At 47.1% G+C, this 20000-nt stretch overlaps 1 protein-coding gene across 1 annotated transcript in view; it reads left to right on the plus strand.

Annotated features, from left to right (window-relative positions):
• The window catches only part of LOC139571451 (protein kinase C epsilon type), a 269011-nt gene that overhangs the window by 216238 nt on the left and 32773 nt on the right, over positions 1-20000 (plus strand). The window contains exon 11 of the mRNA XM_071394337.1: positions 7969-8123. Within this exon, the coding sequence (XP_071250438.1) occupies positions 7969-8123 (155 nt within the window). The remainder of the gene's footprint in view (positions 1-7968; positions 8124-20000) is intronic.

Below are 20000 nucleotides of genomic sequence, written 5' to 3' on the forward strand. Positions count from 1 at the left end.
TACTAGAAACTCATGGACAATTTGGACACAAATATAAAACATTTGAGAGAGATGGAGAGAGAGATGGTGTCATGATTCCTGGGATGTAAAGAGAGATTTGTCAGAAAAGGCAGTTTGTTTTTGATTCCCCAGAACACCGAAATGTCTCAGCTAACGACGACCTTAGAAAAGAACACTCTCTCCTGCTGGGGATTGACAGCTTCTTGGTAATGTTGTGTCTGTCTGTTTGTCTCTCTGTGTGTGTGTGTGTGTGTGTGTGTGTGTGTGTGTGTGTGTGTGTGTGTGTGTGTGTGTGTGTGTGTGTGTGTGTGTGTGTGTGTGTGTGTGTGTGTGTCTCTGAGTGTGTGAGTGTTTGTGTCTGTGTGTGTGTCTGTGTGTGTGTCTGTGTGTGAGTGTGTGAGTGTTTGTGTGTGATTTAATTACACTGTCTTTGCCACTGTTTGTGCCAGTGTGTGTTAATGTGTGTGCGTGTGTGCGTGTGTCTGTGTGTCTGTGCGTGTGTGTGAATCCCTCTGGCCGGTGAGTATGTGGTACAGTGAGTGGTGTCAGCCTGATGTTCTGGGCTTAAGGATCAACATTCTAGAGCTGTGTCCAGGACCACACAATGCGCTCTTCACTGAAATGATAATGATAATGCTAATGCTTGTGAAAACATGGAATGAAACCATTCATGACCATACCAACCTTACCATCTCCCTTTCTTTGTAATTGTTAAGTAACATATCTCTTGAAAAGATTTGTTTATTCATTATGGATTGTGTGTGTGTGTCTGTGAGTGTTTGTGTGTGTGTGTGTGTGTGTGTGTGTGTGTGTGTGTGTGTGTGTGTGTGTGTGTGTGTGTGTGTGTGTGTGTGTGTGTGTGTGTGTGTGTGTGTGTGTGTGTGTGTGTGTGTGTGTGTGTGTGTGTAGTCGGTTACATAAAGAGCATGTTCAGACTGGATCCTTCTTGCACTGTATGGTGGGGTGACCCAGACAGGCATGTCTGACACACACACAAACACGCAGACACACACACACAGACAAACACAGACACACACAGACAGGCCCATATTGTTGGGTCCTGGCGGCCATCTTGAATTTTCTCTGTGTCTGCGATGGAAGCTATTATCTGTACATTTCTAATTAGAAGCAGGAAATATTTATTCACGTTTGATTGGGTGGGACTTGCTGTGACTCGGGGCACATTTAAACAAACTATTTCAGCATCCTGTTTCAATTCGCTTTCAGAAAGAGAATAGTGCTGAGGTGGACTGCTAGACAAACTCCTTCAGCCTAGAAAAATACTTTCAATAACTGTTCAGAGAGTTGTATGGCTTTAATGAAATACTGAGTACACTAAATTGCTAAATTGATCAATGTCCTAAATTGATCAATGTCAAAGACAGAGCACAACATTAGTTTACTGGACAGAACATTAGTTTACTGGACAACATCTACTAGAGGAAGACTGGGAGGAAGGCAGATACCCAACTCTTCTGATAAACACACAAATATACACATTAAGGTGGAGAGGCTGTAGCAGACTGCAGCCACAGCGCAGCACCCATGAGCAGTTTACACTGTAATAATGCTTTACCACATTTCACCCCGGTTTACAATGTAATAATGCTTTACCACATTTCACCCCAGTTTGCACTGTAATAATGCTTTACCACATTTCACCCCAGTTTACACTGTAATAATGCTTTACCACATTTCACCCCAGTTTACACTGTAATAATGCTTTACCACATTTCACCCCAGTTTACACTGTAATAATGCTTTACCACATTTCATCCCAGTTTACAATGTAATAATGCTTTACCACATTTCACCCCAGTTTACACTGTAATAATGCTTTACCACATTTCACCCCAGTTTACACTGTAATAATGCTTTACCACATTTCACCCCAGTTTACACTGTAATAATTCTTTACCACATTTCACCCCAGTTTAAACTGTAATAATTCTTTACCACATTTCACCCCAGTTTACACTGTAATAATGCTTTACCACATTTCACCCCAGTTTACACTGTAATAATGCTTTACCACATCTCACCCCAGTTTACACTGTAATAATGCTTTACCACATTTCACCCCAGTTTACACTGTAATAATGCTTTACCACATTTCACCCCAGTTTACACTGTAATAATGCTTTACCACATTTCACCCCAGTTTACACTGTAATAATGCTTTACCACATTTCACCCCAGTTTACAATGTAATAATGCTTTACCACATTTCACCCCAGTTTACACTGTAATAATGCTTTACCACATTTCACCCCAGTTTACAATGTAATAATGCTTTACCACATTTCACCCCAGTTTACACTGTAATAATGCTTTACCACATTTCACCCCAGTTTACACTGTAATAATGCTTTACCACATTTCACCCCAGTTTACACTGTAATAATTCTTTACCACTTTTCACCCCAGTTTACACTGTAACAATGCTTTACCACATCTAACCATCCCCTCATGTCCTACTGAATGTAGAATTAACAACCAAATGAGGGGAACCTACCATTACCCTAGCAGTGTGAGAGAGGAACCTACCATTCCCCTAGCAGTGTGAGAGGGGAGTCTACCATTCCCCTAGTACTGTGAGAGGGGAGTCTACCATTCCCCTAGCAGTGTGAGAGTGGAGCCTACCATTACCCTAGCAGTGTGAGAGAGGAGCCTACCATTCCCCTAGCAGTGTGAGAGGGGAGTCTACCATTCCCCTAGCAGTGTGAGAGGGGAGTCCACCATTCCCCTAGTACTGTGAGAGGGGAGCCTACCATTCCCCTAGCAGTGTGAGGGGAGCCTACCATTCCCCTAGCAGTGTGAGAGGGGAGCCTACCATTCCCCTAGTACTGTGAGAGGGGAGCCTACCATTCCCCTAGTACTGTGAGAGGGGAGTCTACCATTCCCCTAGCAGTGTGAGAGGGGAGCCTACCATTCCCCTAGCTGTGTGAGAGGGGAGTCCACCATTCCCCTAGTACTGTGAGAGGGGAGCCTACCATTCCCCTAGCTGCGTGAGAGGGGAGTCCACCATTCCCCTAGTACTGTGAGAGTGGAGCTTCTCTTCTCCTGTTGTATAGTTCAAGCGTGCAGTCAGTGAAGCAGAGGCCAAGTGTTACACGTACGCTATTGTAACACCAAGAATTCTAGTCTCCTCATGCTTCTTAATCCACTAAACCACAATTATCTCATTGTTTCAGAGACACTCTTTGGGGTTTAGGCCAAGTATCACTTTGTGACAACTGATGATGTGATAAAGGGCTGAAATTTGAGAAAATATCTGGCTCATTTCCTATACTAGAATTCTGGGGAATATCCTTCATATTCACTTTAATGGCCTTCAATAAACAACCAGATTGAGACTCTGTAGGTGGGGTGTCAGTAATAAAGGACTGTAGTTTGTGGTGTCAGTAATACAGTACTGTAGGTGGGGTGTCAGTAATAAAGGACTGTAGTTTGTGGTGTCAGTAATACAGTACTGTAGGTGGGGTGTCAGTAATAAAGGACTGTAGTTTGTGGTGTCAGTAATACAGTACTGTAGGTGGGGTGTCAGTAATAAAGGACTGTAGTTTGTGGTGTCAGTAATACAGTACTGTAGGTGGGGTGTCAGTAATAAAGGACTGTAGTTTGTGGTGTCAGGAATACAGTACTGTAGGTGGGGTGTCAGTAATACACTACTGTAGGTGGGGTGTCAGTAATACAGTACTGTAGGTGGGGTGTCAGTAATACAGTACTGTAGGTGGGGTGTCAGTAATACAGTACTGTAGGTGGGGTGTCAGTAATACAGTACTGTAGGTGGGGTTTCAGTAATACAGTACTGTAGGTGGGGTGTCAGTAATACAGTACTGTAGGTGGGGTGTCAGTAATACAGTACTGTAGGTGGGGTGTCAGTAATACAGTACTGTAGGTGGGGTTTCAGTAATACAGTACTGTAGGTGGGGTGTCAGTAATACAGTACTGTAGGTGGGGTGTCAGTAATACAGTACATTAGGTGGGGTGTCAGTAATACAGTACTGTAGGTGGGGTTTCAGTAATACAGTACTGTAGGTGGGGTGTCAGTAATACAGTACTGTAGGTGGGGTGTCAGTAATACAGTACTGTAGGTGGAGTGTCAGTAATACAGTACTGTAGGTGGGGTGTCAGTAATACAGTACTGTAGGTGGGGTGTCAGTAATACAGTACTGTAGGTGGGGTGTCAGTAATACAGTACTGTAGGTGGGGTGTCAGTAATACAGTACTGTAGGTGAGGTGTCAGTAATACAGTACTGTAGGTGGGGTGTCAGTAATACAGTACTGTAGGTGGGGTGTCAGTAATACAGTACTGTAGGTGGGGTGTCAGTAATACAGTACTGAAGGTAGGGTGTCAGTAATACAGTACTGTAGGTGGGGTTTCAGTAATACAGTACTGTAGGTGGGGTGTCAGTAATACAGTACTGTAGGTGGGGTGTCAGTAATACAGTACTGTAGGTGGGGTTTCAGTAATACAGTACTGTAGGTGGGGTGTCAGTAATACAGTACTGTAGGTGGGGTGTCAGTAATACAGTACTGTAGGTGGGGTGTCAGTAATACAGTACTGTAGGTGGGGTGTCAGTAATACAGTACTGTAGGTGGGGTTTCAGTAATACACTACTGTAGGTGGGGTGTCAGTAATACAGTACTGTAGGTGGGGTGTCAGTAATACAGTACTGTAGGTGGGGTGTCAGTAATACAGTACTGTAGGTGGGGTGTCAGTAATACAGTACTGTAGGTGGGGTGTCAGTAATACAGTACTATAGGTGGGGTTTCAGTAATACAGTACTGTAGGTGGGGTGTCAGTAATACAGTACTGTAGGTGGGGTGTCAGTAATACAGTACTGTAGGTGGGGTGTCAGTAATACAGTACTGTAGGTGGGGTGTCAGTAATACAGTACTGTAGGTGGGGTGTCAGTAATACAGTACTGTAGGTGGGGTGTCAGTAATACAGTACTGTAGGTAGGGTGTCAGTAATACAGTACTGTAGGTGGGGTTTCAGTAATACAGTACTGTAGGTGGGGTGTCAGTAATACAGTACTGTAGGTGGGGTGTCAGTAATACAGTACTGTAGGTGGGGTGTCAGTAATACAGTACTGTAGGTGGGGTGTCAGTAATACAGTACTGTAGGTGGGGTGTCAGTAATACAGTACTGTAGGTGGGGTGTCAGTAATACAGTACTGTAGGTGGGGTGTCAGTAATACAGTACTGTAGGTGGGGTTTCAGTAATACAGTACTGTAGGTGGGGTGTCAGTAATACAGTACTGTAGGTGGGGTGTCAGTAATACAGTACTGTAGGTGGGGTGTCAGTAATACAGTACTGTAGGTGGGGTGTCAGTAATACAGTACTGTAGGTGGGGTGTCAGTAATACAGTACTGTAGGTGGGGTGTCAGTAATACAGTACTGTAGGTGGGGTTTCAGTAATACAGTACTGTAGGTGGGGTGTCAGTAATACAGTACTGTAGGTGGGGTGTCAGTAATAAAGGACTGTAGTTTGTGGTGTCAGTAATACAGTACTGTAGGTGGGGTGTCAGTAATACAGTACATTAGGTGGGGTGTCAGTAATACAGTACTGTAGGTGGGGTGTCAGTAATACAGTACTGTAGGTGGGGTGTCAGTAATACAGTACTGTAGGTGGGGTGTCAGTAATACAGTACTGAAGGTAGGGTGTCAGTAATACAGTACTGTAGGTGGGGTTTCAGTAATACAGTACTGTAGGTGGGGTGTCAGTAATACAGTACTGTAGGTGGGGTGTCAGTAATACAGTACTGTAGGTGGGGTGTCAGTAATACAGTACTGTAGGTGGGGTGTCAGTAATACAGTACTGTAGGTGGGGTGTCAGTAATACAGTACTGTAGGTGGGGTGTCAGTAATACAGTACTGTAGGTGGGGTTTCAGTAATACAGTACTGTAGGTGGGGTGTCAGTAATACAGTACTGTAGGTGGGGTGTCAGTAATACAGTACTGTAGGTGGGGTGTCAGTAATACAGTACTGTAGGTGGGGTGTCAGTAATACAGTACTGTAGGTGGGGTGTCAGTAATACAGTACTGTAGGTGGGGTGTCAGTAATACAGTACTGTAGGTGGGGTTTCAGTAATACAGTACTGTAGGTGGGGTGTCAGTAATACAGTACTGTAGGTGGGGTGTCAGTAATAAAGGACTGTAGTTTGTGGTGTCAGTAATACAGTACTGTAGGTGGGGTGTCAGTAATACAGTACATTAGGTGGGGTGTCAGTAATACAGTACTGTAGGTGGGTGTCAGTAATACAGTACTGTAGGTGGGGTTTCAGTAATACAGTACTGTAGGTGGGGTGTCAGTAATACAGTACTGTAGGTGGGGTGTCAGTAATACAGTACTGTAGGTGGGGTGTCAGTAATACAGTACTGAAGGTAGGGTGTCAGTAATAAGGGTGAGGAGAGAAAGTGTGAGGTGGAGTGAGATGAAGTGATGTGGGGTGGGGTGAGGAGGGTTGGGGAGGGGAGAGGAGAGGTGAAGTGGGGTGGGGAGGGGTGGGAAGAGGTGAGTTGAGTTGGGGACGGTGAGATGGGGTGAGGTGGGGTGGGGTGGGAAGAGGTTAGGTGGGTTGGGGTGGGGAGGGTTGTGGTGGAGAGAGGTGGGGAGGGTGAAGTGGGGTGGAGAGGGGTGGGGAGAGGTGAGTTGAGTTGGGGACGGTGAGATGGGTTGTGGTGGGGAAAGGTGAGGTTGGGTGGGGTGGGGTGGGGATGGGAGGGGAGGGGGAAGTTGGGTGGGGAGGGGTGGGGAGAGGTGGGGATGGGAGGGGAGGGTGAAGTGGGGAGGGGAGGGGAGGGGAGGGGTGGGGAGAGGTGAGGTTGGGTGGGGTGGGGATGGGAGGGGAGGGTGGAGAGGGGTGGGGAGAGGTGAGGTTGGGTGGGGTGGGGTGGGGATGGGAGGGGAGGGTGAAGTGGGGTGAGGTAGGGTGGGGAGGGGTGAGATGGGGTGAGGTGGGCAGTGGTGAGGTGAGGTGGGGATGGGTGTGGTGGAGTGAGGTGGGGTTGGGTGAGGTGGGTAGAGCAGGGGTGTGGAGGGGTGAGATGGGGAGAGGTAGGCTGACGTGGGAAGGGTTGGGTAGGGGTGGTGTGAGGTGGGGTGGGTTATGGAGGGGTGAGGTGGAGTGAGATAGGGTGAGTTGGGAGAGGAAGTGTGAGGTAGAGTGAGAGGAGGTGAGGTGGGGGGGTTAGGGAGAGGTGAAGTGGGGGGGAGGGGTGAGGTGGGTTGGGTTGGGGCGGGGTGGGGTGGGGAGGGGTGAGGAAGGGTGAGGTGAGGAGAGAAAGTGTGAGGTGGAGTGAGGTGCGGTGGGGTGAGGAGGGGTGATGTGGGGTGAGGTGGGGAGGGGAGGGGAGAGGAGAGGTGGGGTGGGGTGGGGAGGGGTGGGGAGAGGTGAGTTGAGTTGGGGACGGTGAGATGGGGTGAGGTGGGGTGGGGTGGGAAGAGGTTAGGTGGGTTGGGGTGGGGAGAGGTGAGGTTGGGTGTGGTGGGGAGGGGAGGGGAGGGTGAAGTGGGGTGGGGAGGGGTGGGGAGAGGTGAGGTTGGGTGGGGTGGGGATGGGAGGGGAGGGTGAAGTGGGGTGGAGAGCTTAGCCTTAGTGACAGGTATTGATTGCTGACCATAAGTACCACAATTCTTTGTGAAGGTGGACGGGGTAATGCAGGGATAAGGCTATTTTAATATATGCACTAATGCAGATGGACAATACTGGTTATGCTCAGAGGATCACACTATCAATAAACTACAGTTCAATCTTTATTGAGCTGAATTATTGATCTACATGATAACTGGTAACAATCAACTTTTCATAATGCAATCTGATTAACTCTTCATTCTTTGAGGCTGATTTATAGAAGTAGAAACTATTCTATTGTCGTTATAGTTCGTTTTTTTATCAATGGGTGAAAAGGGTATAACTCTTTTTCTTGTCTCTCTTCATCTCTCCCTCCTTCTCCAGGACCGTCTGTTCTTTGTGATGGAGTATGTAAATGGAGGAGACCTGATGTTTCAGATCCAGCGCTCCAGGAAGTTTGACGAGACGCGCTCTCGCTTCTATGCCGCCGAAGTCACTTCTGCCCTCATGTTCCTTCACCAACATGGAGTAATCTACAGGTAACAAACACACACAAACTTGTTACGGACATCACGCTGCTTGCTTAGTGAGCGCCACTTCCCCCTGATTCAGCTCATACATCATCACAACTTCCGGCGCCGACCGAGATGGCCGCCTCGCTTCGCGTTCCTAGGAAAATATGCAGTATTTAGTTTTTTTATTATTGTTATTCCTTACATTGGTACCCCAGGTAATCTTAGGTTTCATTACATACAGTCGGGAGGAACTACTGAATATAAGAGCAACGTCAACTCACCATCGTTACAACCAGGAATATGACTTTCCCGAAGCGGATCCAGTGTTTTGCCTTCCACCCAATACAATGGATCTGATCCCAGCCGGCGACCCTAAGCGACGCCGTAAAAGGTGCAAACGAAGCGGTCTCCTGGTCAGGCTTCGGAGACGGGCACATCGCGCTCCACTCCCTAGCATACTACTCGCCAATGTCCAGTCTCTTGACAATAAGGTTGATGAAATCCGAGCAAGGGTAACATTCCAGAGAGACATCAGAGATTGTAACGTTCTCTGCTTCACGGAAACATGGCTCACTCAAGAGACGCTAACGGAGTCGGTGCAGCCAGCTGGTTTCTTCACGCATCGCGCCGACAGAAACAAACATCTTTCTGGTAAGAAGAGGGGCGGGGGTGTATGCCTTATGATTAACGAGACGTGGTGTGATCATAACAACATACAGGAACTCAAGTCATTCTGTTCACCTGATCTAGAATTCCTCACAATCAAATGTCGACCGCATTATCTACCAAGGGAATTCTCTTCGATTATAATCACAGCCGTATATATTCCCCCCCAAGCAGACACATCGATGGCCCTGAACGAACTTTATCTGACTCTTTGTAAACTGGAAACCACACACCCTGAGTCTGCATTCATCGTAGCTGGGGATTTTAACAAGGCTAATCTGAAAACAAAACTCCCTAAATTCTATCAGCATATCGATTGTGCTACCAGGGCTGGTAAAACCTTGGATCATTGTTATACTAACTTCCGCGACGCATATAAGGCCCTCCCCCGCCCTCCTTTCGGAAAAGCTGACCACGACTCCATTTTGTTGCTTCCAGCCTACAAACAGAAACTAAAACAACAAGCTCCCTCGCTCAGGTCTGTTCAACGCTGGTCCGACCAATCTGATTCCACGCTTCAAGACTGCTTCGATCACGTGGATTGGGATATGTTCCGCATTGCGTCCAACAACAATATTGACGAATACGCTGATTCGGTGAGCGAGTTCATTAGAAAGTGCATTGACGATGTTGTACCCACAGCAACGATTAAAACATTCTCAAACCAGAAACCGTGGATTGATGGCAGCATTCGCGTAAAACTGAAAGCGCGAACCACTGCTTTTAACCAGGGCAAGGTGACCGGAAACATGACCGAATACAAACAGTGTAGCTATTCTCTCCGCAAGGCAATCAAACAAGCTAAGTCCCAGTATAGAGACAAAGTAGAGTCGCAATTCAACAGCTCAGACACAAGAGGTATGTGGCAGGGTCTACAGTCAATCACGGATTACAAAAAGAAAACCAGCCCCGTCGCGGACCAGGATGTCTTGCTCCCAGACAGGCTAAATAACTTTTTTGCTCGCTTTGAGGACAATACAGTGCCACTGACACGGCCCGCTACCAAAACCTGCGGGCTCTCCTTCACTGCAGCCGAGGTGAGTAAAACATTTAAACGTGTTAACCCTCGCAAGGCTGCAGGCCCAGACGGCATTCCCAGAGCATTCCTCAGAGCATGCGCAGACCAGCTGGCTGGTGTGTTTAAGGACATATTCAATCAATCCTTATCACAGTCTGCTGTTCCCACATGCTTCAAGAGGGCCACCATTGTTCCTGTTCCCAAGAAAGCTAAGGTAACTGAGCTAAACGACTACCGCCCCGTAGCACTCACTTCCGTCATCATGAAGTGCTTTGAGAGACTAGTCAAGGACCATATCACCTCCACCCTACCTGACACCCTAGACCCACTCCAATTTGCTTACCGACCCAATAGGTCCACAGACGACGCAATCGCAACCACACTGCACACTGCCCTAACCCATCTGGACAAGAGGAATACCTATGTGAGAATGCTGTTCATCAACTACAGCTCAGCATTTAACACCATAGTACCCTCCAAACTCGTCATCAAGCTCGAGACCCTGGGTCTCGACCCCGCCCTGTGCAACTGGGTCCTGGACTTCCTGACGGGCCGCCCCCAGGTGGTGAGGGTAGGTAACAACATCTCCACCCCGCTGATCCTCAACACCGGGGCCCCACAAGGGTGCGTTCTGAGCCCGCTCCTGTACTCCCTGTTCACCCACGACTGCGTGGCCATGCACGCCTCCAACTCAATCATCAAGTTTGCGGACGACACTACAGTGGTAGGCTTGATTACCAACAACGACGAGACGGCCTACAGGGAGGAGGTGAGGGCCCTCGGAGTGTGGTGTCAGGAAAATAACCTCACACTCAACGTCAAAAAAACAAAGGAGATGATTGTGGACATCAGGAAACAGCAGAGGGAGCACCCCCCTATCCACATCGACGGGACAGTAGTGGAGAAGGTGGAAAGTTTTAAGTTCCTCGGTGTACACATCACGGACAAACTGAATTGGTCCACCCACACAGACAGCGTTGTGAAGAAGGCGCAGCAGCACCTCTTCAACCTCAGGAGGCTGAAGAAATTCGGCTTGTCACCAAAAGCACTCACAAACTTCTACAGATGCACAATCGAGAGCATCCTGTCGGGCTGTATCACCGCCTGGTACAGCAACTGCTCCGCCCACAACCGTAAGGCTCTCCAGAGGGTAGTGAGGTCTGCACAACGCATCACCGGGGGCAAACTACCTGCCCTCCAGGACACCTACACCACCCGATGTCACAGGAAGGCCATAAACATCCTCAAGGACAACAACCACCCAAGCCACTGCCTGTTCACCCCGCTATCATCCAGAAGGCGAGGTCAGTACAGGTGCATCAAAGCAGGGACCGAGAGACTGAAAAACAGCTTCTATCTCAAGGCCATCAGACTGTTAAACAGCCACCACTAACATTTAGTGGCCGCTGCCAACATACTGACTCAACTCCAGCCACTTTAATAATGGGAATTGATGGAAATTATGTAAAAATGTACCACTAGCCACTTTAAACAATGCCACTTAATATAATGTTTACATACCCTACATTACTCATCTCATATGTATATGTATATACTGTACTCTATATCATCTACTGCATCTTGCCATCTTTATATAATACATGTATCACTAGCCACTTTAAACTATGCCACTTTATGTTTACATACGCTACATTACTCATCTCATATGTATATACTGTACTCTATACCATCTACTGCATCTTGCCTATGCCGTTCTGTACCATCACTCATTCATATATCTTTATGTACATATTCTTTATCCCTTTACACTTGTGTGTATAAGGTAGTAGTTGTGGAATTGTTAGGTTAGATTACTCGTTGGTTATTACTGCATTGTCGGAACTAGAAGCACAAGCATTTCGCTACACTCGCATTAACATCTGCTAACCATGCGTATGTGACAAATAAAAATTGATTTGATTTGATTTACATGGCTGGAACTTGGGACCTCCTCTACTTTTTATTTATTTATTTATTTTTCACCTTTATTTAACCAGGTAGGCTAGTTGAGAACAAGTTTTCATTTGCAACTGCGACCTGGCCAAGATAAAGCATAGCAGTGTGAACAGACAACAACACAGAGTTACACATGGAGTAAACAATAAACAAGTCAATAACATGGTAGAAAAAAAGAGAATCTACAGTGGGGCAAAAAAGTATTTAGTCAGCCACCAATTGTGCAAGTTCTCCCACTTAAAAAGATGAGAGAGGCCTGTACTTTTCATCATAGGTACACTTCAACTATGACAGACAAAATGAGAAAAAAAATTCCAGAAAATCACATTGTAGGATTTTTAATGAATTTATTTGCAAATTATGGTGGAAAATAAGTATTTGGTCAATAACAAAAGTTTATCTCAATACTTTGTTATATACCCTTTGTTGGCAATGACAGAGGTCAAACGTTTTCTGTAAGTCTTCACAAGGTTTTCACACACTGTTGCTGGTATTTTGGCCCATTCCTCCATGCAGATCTCCTCTACAGCAGTGATGTTTTGGGGCTGTTGCTGGGCAACACGGACTTTCAACTCCCTCCAAAGATTTTCTATGGGGTTGAGATCTGGAGACTGGCTAGGCCACTCCAGGACCTTGAAATGCTTCTTACGAAGCCACTCCTTCGTTGCCCGGGCGGTGTGTTTGGGATCATTGTCATGCTGAAAGACCCAGCCACGTTTCATCTTCAATGCCCTTGCTGATGGAAGGAGGTTTTCACTCAAAATCTCACGATACATGGCCCCATTCATTCTTTCCTTTACACGGATCAGTCGTCCTGGTCCCTTTGCAGAAAAACAGCCCCAAAGCATGATGTTTCCACTCCCATGCTTCACAGTAGGTATGGTGTTCTTTGGATGCAACTCAGCATTCTTTGTCCTCCAAACATGACGAGTTGAGTTTTTACCAAAAAGTTATATTTTGGTTTCATCTGACCATATGACATTCTCCCAATCTTCTTCTGGATCATCCAAATGCTCTCTAGCAAACTTCAGACGGGCCTGGACATGTACTGGCTTAAGCAGGGGGACACGTCTGGCACTGCAGGATTTGAGTCCCTGGCGGCGTAGTGTGTTACTGATGGTAGGCTTTGTTACTTTGGTCCCAGCTCTCTGCAGGTCATTCACTAGGTCCCCCCGTGTGGTTCTGGGATTTTTGCTCACCGTTCTTGTGATCATTTTGACCCCACGGGGTGAGATCTTGCGTGGAGCCCCAGATCGAGGGAGATTATCAGTGGTCTTGTATGTCTTCCATTTCCTAATAATTGCTCCCACAGTTGATTTCTTCAAACCAAGCTGCTTACCTATTGCAGATTCAGTCTTCCCAGCCTGGTGCAGGTCTACAATTTTGTTTCTGGTGTCCTTTGACAGCTCTTTGGTCTTGGCCATAGTGGAGTTTGGAGTGTGACTGTTTGAGGTTGTGGACAGGTGTCTTTTATACTGATAACAAGTTCAAACAGGTGCCATTAATACAGGTAACGAGTGGAGGACAGAGGAGCCTCTTAAAGAAGAAGTTAAAGGTCTGTGAGAGCCAGAAATCTTGCTTGTTTGTAGGTGACCAAATACTTATTTTCCACCATAATTTGCAAATAAATTCATTAAAAATCCTACAATGTGATTTTCTGGATTTTTTTTCTCATTTTGTCAAATCAAATCAAATCAAATCAAATCAAATCAAATCAAATTTTATTAGTCACATACACATGGTTAGCAGATGTTAATGCGAGTGTAGCGAAATGCTTGTGCTTCTAGTTCCGACAATGCAGTAATAACCAACAAGTAATCTAACCTAACAATTCCACAACTACTACCTTATACACACACAAGTGTAAAGGGATAAAGAATATGTACATAAAGATATATGAATGAGTGGTGGTACAGAACGGCATAGGCAAGATGCAGTAGATGGTATAGAGTACGGTATATACATATGAGATGAGTACTGTAGGGTATGTAAACATAAAGTGGCATAGTTTAAAGTGGCTAGTGGTACATGTATTACATAAAGATGGCAAGATGCAGTAGATGATATAGAGTACAGTATATACATATGAGATGGGTAATGTAGGGTATGTAAACATTATATTAAGTGGCATTGTTTAAAGTGGCTAGTGGTACATTTTTACATAATTTCCATCAATTCCCATTTTTAAAGTGGCTGGAGTTGAGTCAGTATGTTGGCAGCGGCCGCTAAATGTTAGTGGTGGCTGTTTAACAGTCTGATGGCCTTGAGATAGAAGCTGTTTTTCAGTCTCTCGGTCCCTGCTTTGATGCACCTGTACTGACCTCGCCTTCTGGATGATAGCGGGGTGAACAGGCAGTGGCTTGGGTGGTTGTTGTCCTTGATGATCTTTATGGCCTTCCTGTGACATCGGGTGGTGTAGGTGTCCTGGAGGGCAGGTAGTTTGCCCCCGGTGATGCGTTCTGCAGACCTCACTACCCTCTGGAGAGCCTTACGGTTGTGGGCGGAGCAGTTGCCGTACCAGGCGGTGATACAGCCCGACAGGATGCTCTCGATTGTGCATCTGTAGAAGTTTGTGAGTGCTTTTGGTGACAAGCCGAATTTCTTCAGCCTCCTGAGGTTGAAGAGGCGCTGCTGCGCCTTCTTCACAACACTGTCTGTGTGGGTGGACCAATTCAGTTTGTCCGTGATGTGTACACCGAGGAACTTAAAACTTTCCACCTTCTCCACTACTGACCCGTCGATGTGGATAGGGGGGTGCTCCCTCTGCTGTTTCCTGAAGTCCACAATCATCTCCTTTGTTTTGTTGACGTTGAGTGTGAGGTTATTTTCCTGACACCACACTCCGAGGGCCCTCACCTCCTCCCTGTAGGCCGTCTCGTCGTTGTTGGTAATCAAGCCTACCACTGTAGTGTCATCCGCAAACTTGATGATTGAGTTGGAGGCGTGCATGGCCACGCAGTCGTGGGTGAACAGGGAGTACAGGAGAGGGCTCAGAACGCACCCTTGTGGGGCCCCAGTGTTGAGGATCAGCGGGGTGGAGATGTTGTTACCTACCCTCACCACCTGGGGGCGGCCCGTCAGGAAGTCCAGGACCCAGTTGCACAGGGCGGGGTCGAGACCCAGGGTCTCGAGCTTGATGACGAGTTTGGAGGGTACTATGGTGTTAAATGCTGAGCTGTAATCGATGAACAGCATTCTCACATGGGTATTCCTCTTGTCCAGATGGGTTAGGGCAGTGTTCAGTGTGGTTGCGATTGCGTCGTCTGTGGACCTATTGGGTCGGTAAGCAAATTGGAGTGGGTCTAGGGTGTCCGGTAGGGTGGAGGTGATATGGTCCTTGACTAGTCTCTCAAAGCACTTCATGATGACGGAAGTGAGTGCTACGGGGCGGTAGTCGTTTAGCTCAGTTACCTTAGCTTTCTTGGGAACAGGAACAATGGTGGCCCTCTTGAAGCATGTGGGAACAGCAGACTGGGATAAGGATTGATTGAATATGTCCGTAAACACACCAGCCAGCTGGTCTGCGCATGCTCTGAGGACGCGGCTGGGAATGCCGTCTGGGCCTGCAGCCTTGCGAGGGTTAACACGTTTAAATGTTTTACTCACCTCGGCTGCAGTGAAGGAGAGCCCGCAGGTTTTGGTAGGGGGCCGTGTCAGTGGCACTGTATTGTCCTCAAAGCGGGCAAAAAAGTTGTTTAGCCTGTCTGGGAGCAAGACATCCTGGTCCGCGACGGGGCTGGTTTTCTTTTTGTAATCCGTGATTGACTGTAGACCCTGCCACATACCTCTTGTGTCTGAGCTGTTGAATTGCGACTCGATTTTGTCTCTGTACTGGGACTTAGCCTGTTTGATTGCCTTGCGGAGAGAATAGCTACACTGTTTGTATTCGGTCATGCTTCCGGTCACCTTGCCCTGGTTAAAAGCAGTGGTTCGCGCTTTCAGTTTCACGCGAATGCTGCCGTCAATCCACGGTTTCTGGTTTGGGAATGTTTTAATCGTTGCTGTGGGTACGACATCGTCAATGCACTTCCTAATGAACTCGCTCACCGAATCAGCATATTCGTCCATATTGTTGTTGGACGCAATGCGGAACATATTCCAATCCGCGTGATCGAAGCAGTCTTGAAGAGTGGAATCAGATTGGTCGGACCAGCGTTGAACAGACCTGAGCGCGGGAGCTTGTTGTTTTAGTTTCTGTTTGTAGGCTGGAATCAACAAAATGGAGTCGTGGTCAGCTTTTCCGAAAGGGGGGCGGGGGAGGGCCTTATATGCGTCGCGGAAATTAGTATAACAATGATCTAGGGTTTTTCCAGCCCTGGTAGCACAATCGATATGCTGATAGAATTTAGGGAGTTTTGTTTTTAGATTAGCCTTGTTAAAATCCCCAGCTACGATGAATGCAGCCTCAGGGTGTGTGGTTTCCAGTTTACAAAGAGTCAGATAAAGTTCGTTCAGGGCCATCGATGTGTCTGCTTGGGGGGGAATATATACGGCTGTGATTATGATTGAAGAGAATTCCCTTGGTAGATAATGCGGTCGACATTTTATTGTGAGGAGTTCTAGATCAGGTGAACAGAATGACTTGAGTTCCTGTGTGTTGTTATGATGATCACACCACGTCTCGTTAATCATAAGGCATACCCCCCCGCCCCTCTTCTTACCAGAAAGATGTTTGTTTCTGTCGGCGCGATGCATGAAGAAACCAGCTGGCTGCACCGACTCCGTTAGCGTCTCTTGAGTTAGCCATGTTTCCGTGAAGCAGAGCACGTTGCAATCCCTGATGTCTCTCTGGAATGCTACCCGTGCTCGGATTTCATCAACCTTATTGTCAAGAGACTGGACATTGGCGAGTAGTATGCTAGGGAGTGGAGCGCGATGTGCCCGTCTCCGAAGCCTGGCCAGGAGACCGCCTCGTTTGCCCCTTTTACGGCGTCGCACAGGGTCGCCGGCTGGGATCAGATCCATTGTATTGGGTGGAAGGCAAAACACTGGATCCGTTTCGGGAAAGTCATATTCCTGGTAGGAACGATGATGAGTTGACGTTAATCGTATATTCAGTAGTTCCTCCCGACTGTATGTAATGAAACCTAAGATTACCTGGGGTACCGATGTAAGAAATAACACATAAAAAAACAAAATACTGCATATTTTCCAAGGAACGCGAAGCGAGGCGGCCATCTCGTTTCGGCGCCGGATGTTACATAGTCATAGTTGAAGTGTACCTATGATGAAAATTACAGGCTTCTCTCATCTTTTTAAGTGGGAGAACTTGCACAATTGGTGGCTGACTAAATACTTTTTTGCCCCACTGTATATACAATGTGTGCAAAAGGCATGAGGAGGTAGGCAATAAATCGATACTTTGCTAACACACCGCCCTCCTTGACAACGTTCCAACAGGTTGAGCCACCCAAAAGTTAACAATTGGATAGTTCTATCCGTGACATTTCAAGCTAGCTGTGGAGTGATTTTATGATACTTTCTTAACTTTGTTAAACACGTACACAGAAATATACAAAAATACACATGCACACAAATAAACACACACAGATATACACACGCACGGGCGAGCACACACACACACACAAACACAAACACACACACACACACACACACACACACACACACACACACACACACACACACACACACACACACACACACACACACACACACACACACACACACACACACACACACACACACACACACACACACACACACACACACACACACACACACACACACACACACACACACTAGAATGTATGTTAGCAGTAGCACCAAGTACCATTGTTTTCAGTATACAGATAAACCTAACCTGACTCTAAGGCCCTAACCCTCAGTATATCATAAAGCTATCCAAGCAGGACAGACTGATCTGGGGCCAGGCTAATAATAACAGACACTATATCATAAAGCTATCCAAGCAGAACAGACTGATCTGGGGCCAGGCTAATAATAACAGACACTATATCATGAAGCTATCCAAGCAGAACAGACTGATCTGGAGCCAGACTAATAATAACAGACACTATATCATAAAGCTATCCAAGCAGAACAGACTGATCTGGGGCCAGACTAATAATAACAGACACTATATCATAAAGCTATCCAAGCAGAACAGACTGATCTGGAGCCAGACTAATAATAACAGACACTATATCATAAAGCTATCCAAGCAGGACAGACTGATCTGGAGCCAGACTAATAATAACAGACACTATATCATAAAGCTTTCCAAGCAGGACAGACTGATCTGGGGCCAGGCTAATAATAACAGACACTATATCATAAAGCTATCCCGTTATTTCAACATATCAATTCTATTATATCACATAATCAACCCAGTGAAACTCAACTTAAACTTAATGGCGTCACTGTTACAGTATAGTCATTGTTCAATGATGACTATTCTGATATGGACTGATGTCCAGGTACAGCAGCGCAGTCTGTCCCTAACCCAAGGTCTGTCAGTCAACCTCCCTCCCAAAACGAACTCTTTTCTTTTTCTTTTTTTTTTAAATCTTTTTTTTTTATGCCCTTTTTCTCCCCAATTTCATGGTATCCAATTGTTAGTAGTTACTGTCTTGTCTCATCGCTGCAACTCCCGTACGGACTCGGGAGAGGCGAAGGTCGAGAGCCATGCGTCCTCCGAAACACAACCCAACCAAGCTGCACAGCTTCTTAACACAGCGCGCCTCCAACCCGGAAGCCAGCCGCACCAATGTGTCGGAGGAAACACTGTACACCTAGCGACCCGGTCAGCGTGCACTGCGCCCGCCCCGCCACAGGAGTTGCTAGTGCGCTATGAGACAAGGATATCACTACCGGCCAAACCCTCCCTAACCCGGACGACACTGGGCCAATTGTGCATCGTCCCATGGGCCTCCCGGTCGCGGCCGGCTGCGACAGAGCCTGGGCTCGAACCCAGAGTCTCTGGTGGCACAGCTAGCTCTGCGGTGCAGTGCCTTAGACCTCTGCGCCACCCGGGAGGCCAAACAAACTCTTTTCTACCACTGCCAGTCACAGAATCATTGTCAGCCAATAGCAAAACAGACAAACTGTCAGAATGCGTCTCCGTGGCAAATCATAACATCATTGTTCCAAATCATTCAATCCAATTGTATGTGTTTTTCATAATAAAACACTATTTGATGTACAGTCCAGATTTCGGTGTCACGCTAACTTTGGGATCAGGGGCCATATGTACCAAACATCTCAGAGTATCAGGCAAAACTGATCCTAAATCAGCACTCCTCTGAGATGCTTGATACATTCTGACCTAGGTCTTAGGGAGTCCAAAGCGAACTGAACTGGGTCTAAGTTGTTACAGGTGTGTGTTGTGTTGTTCTGCCCAGTAAGGGGGCCATGCAGGCTGTGTTTATGCCAGGTTGTGTTGTGTTGTTCTGCCCAGTAACGGGGCCCTGCAGGCTGTGTTTATGCCAGGTTGTGTTGTGTTGTTCTGCCCAGTAACGGGGCCCTGCAGGCTGTGTTTATGCCAGGTTGTGTTGTGTGTTGTTCTGCCCAGTAACGGGGCCCTGCAGGCTGTGCTTATGCCAGGTTGTGTTGTGTTGTGTGTTGTTCTGCCCAGTAACGGGGCCCTGCAGGCTGTGTTTATGCCAGGTTGTGTTGTGTGTTGTTCTGCCCAGTAACGGGGCCCTGCAGGCTGTGTTTATGCCAGGTTGTGTTGTGTTGTGTGTTGTTCTGCCCAGTAACGGGGCCCTGCAGGCTGTGCTTATGCCAGGTTGTGTTGTGTTGTGTGTTGTTCTGCCCAGTAACGGGGCCCTGCAGGCTGTGTTTATGCCAGGTTGTGTTGTGTTGTGTGTTGTTCTGCCCAGTAACGGGGCCCTGCAGGCTGTGCTTATGCCAGGTTGTGTTGTGTTGTGTGTTGTTCTGCCCAGTAACGGGGCCCTGCAGGCTGTGCTTATGCCAGGTTGTGTTGTGTTGTGTGTTGTTCTGCCCAGTAACGGGGCCCTGCAGGCTGTGTTTATGCCAGGTTGTGTTGTGTTGTGTGTTGTTCTGCCCAGTAACGGGGCCCTGCAGGCTGTGTTTATGCCAGGTTGTGTTGTGTTGTTCTGCCCAGTAACGGGGCCCTGCAGGCTGTGTTTATGCCAGGTTGTGTTGTGTTGTGTTGTTCTGCCCAGTAACGGGGCCCTGCAGGCTGTGTTTATGCCAGGTTGTGTTGTGTTGTGTTGTTCTGCCCAGTAACGGGGCCCTGCAGGCTGTGTTTATGCCAGGTTGTGTTGTGTTGTGTGTTG

Source organism: Salvelinus alpinus, chromosome 3 (assembly GCF_045679555.1).
Source record: "Salvelinus alpinus chromosome 3, SLU_Salpinus.1, whole genome shotgun sequence".
Classification (NCBI taxonomy): Eukaryota; Metazoa; Chordata; class Actinopteri; order Salmoniformes; family Salmonidae; genus Salvelinus; species Salvelinus alpinus.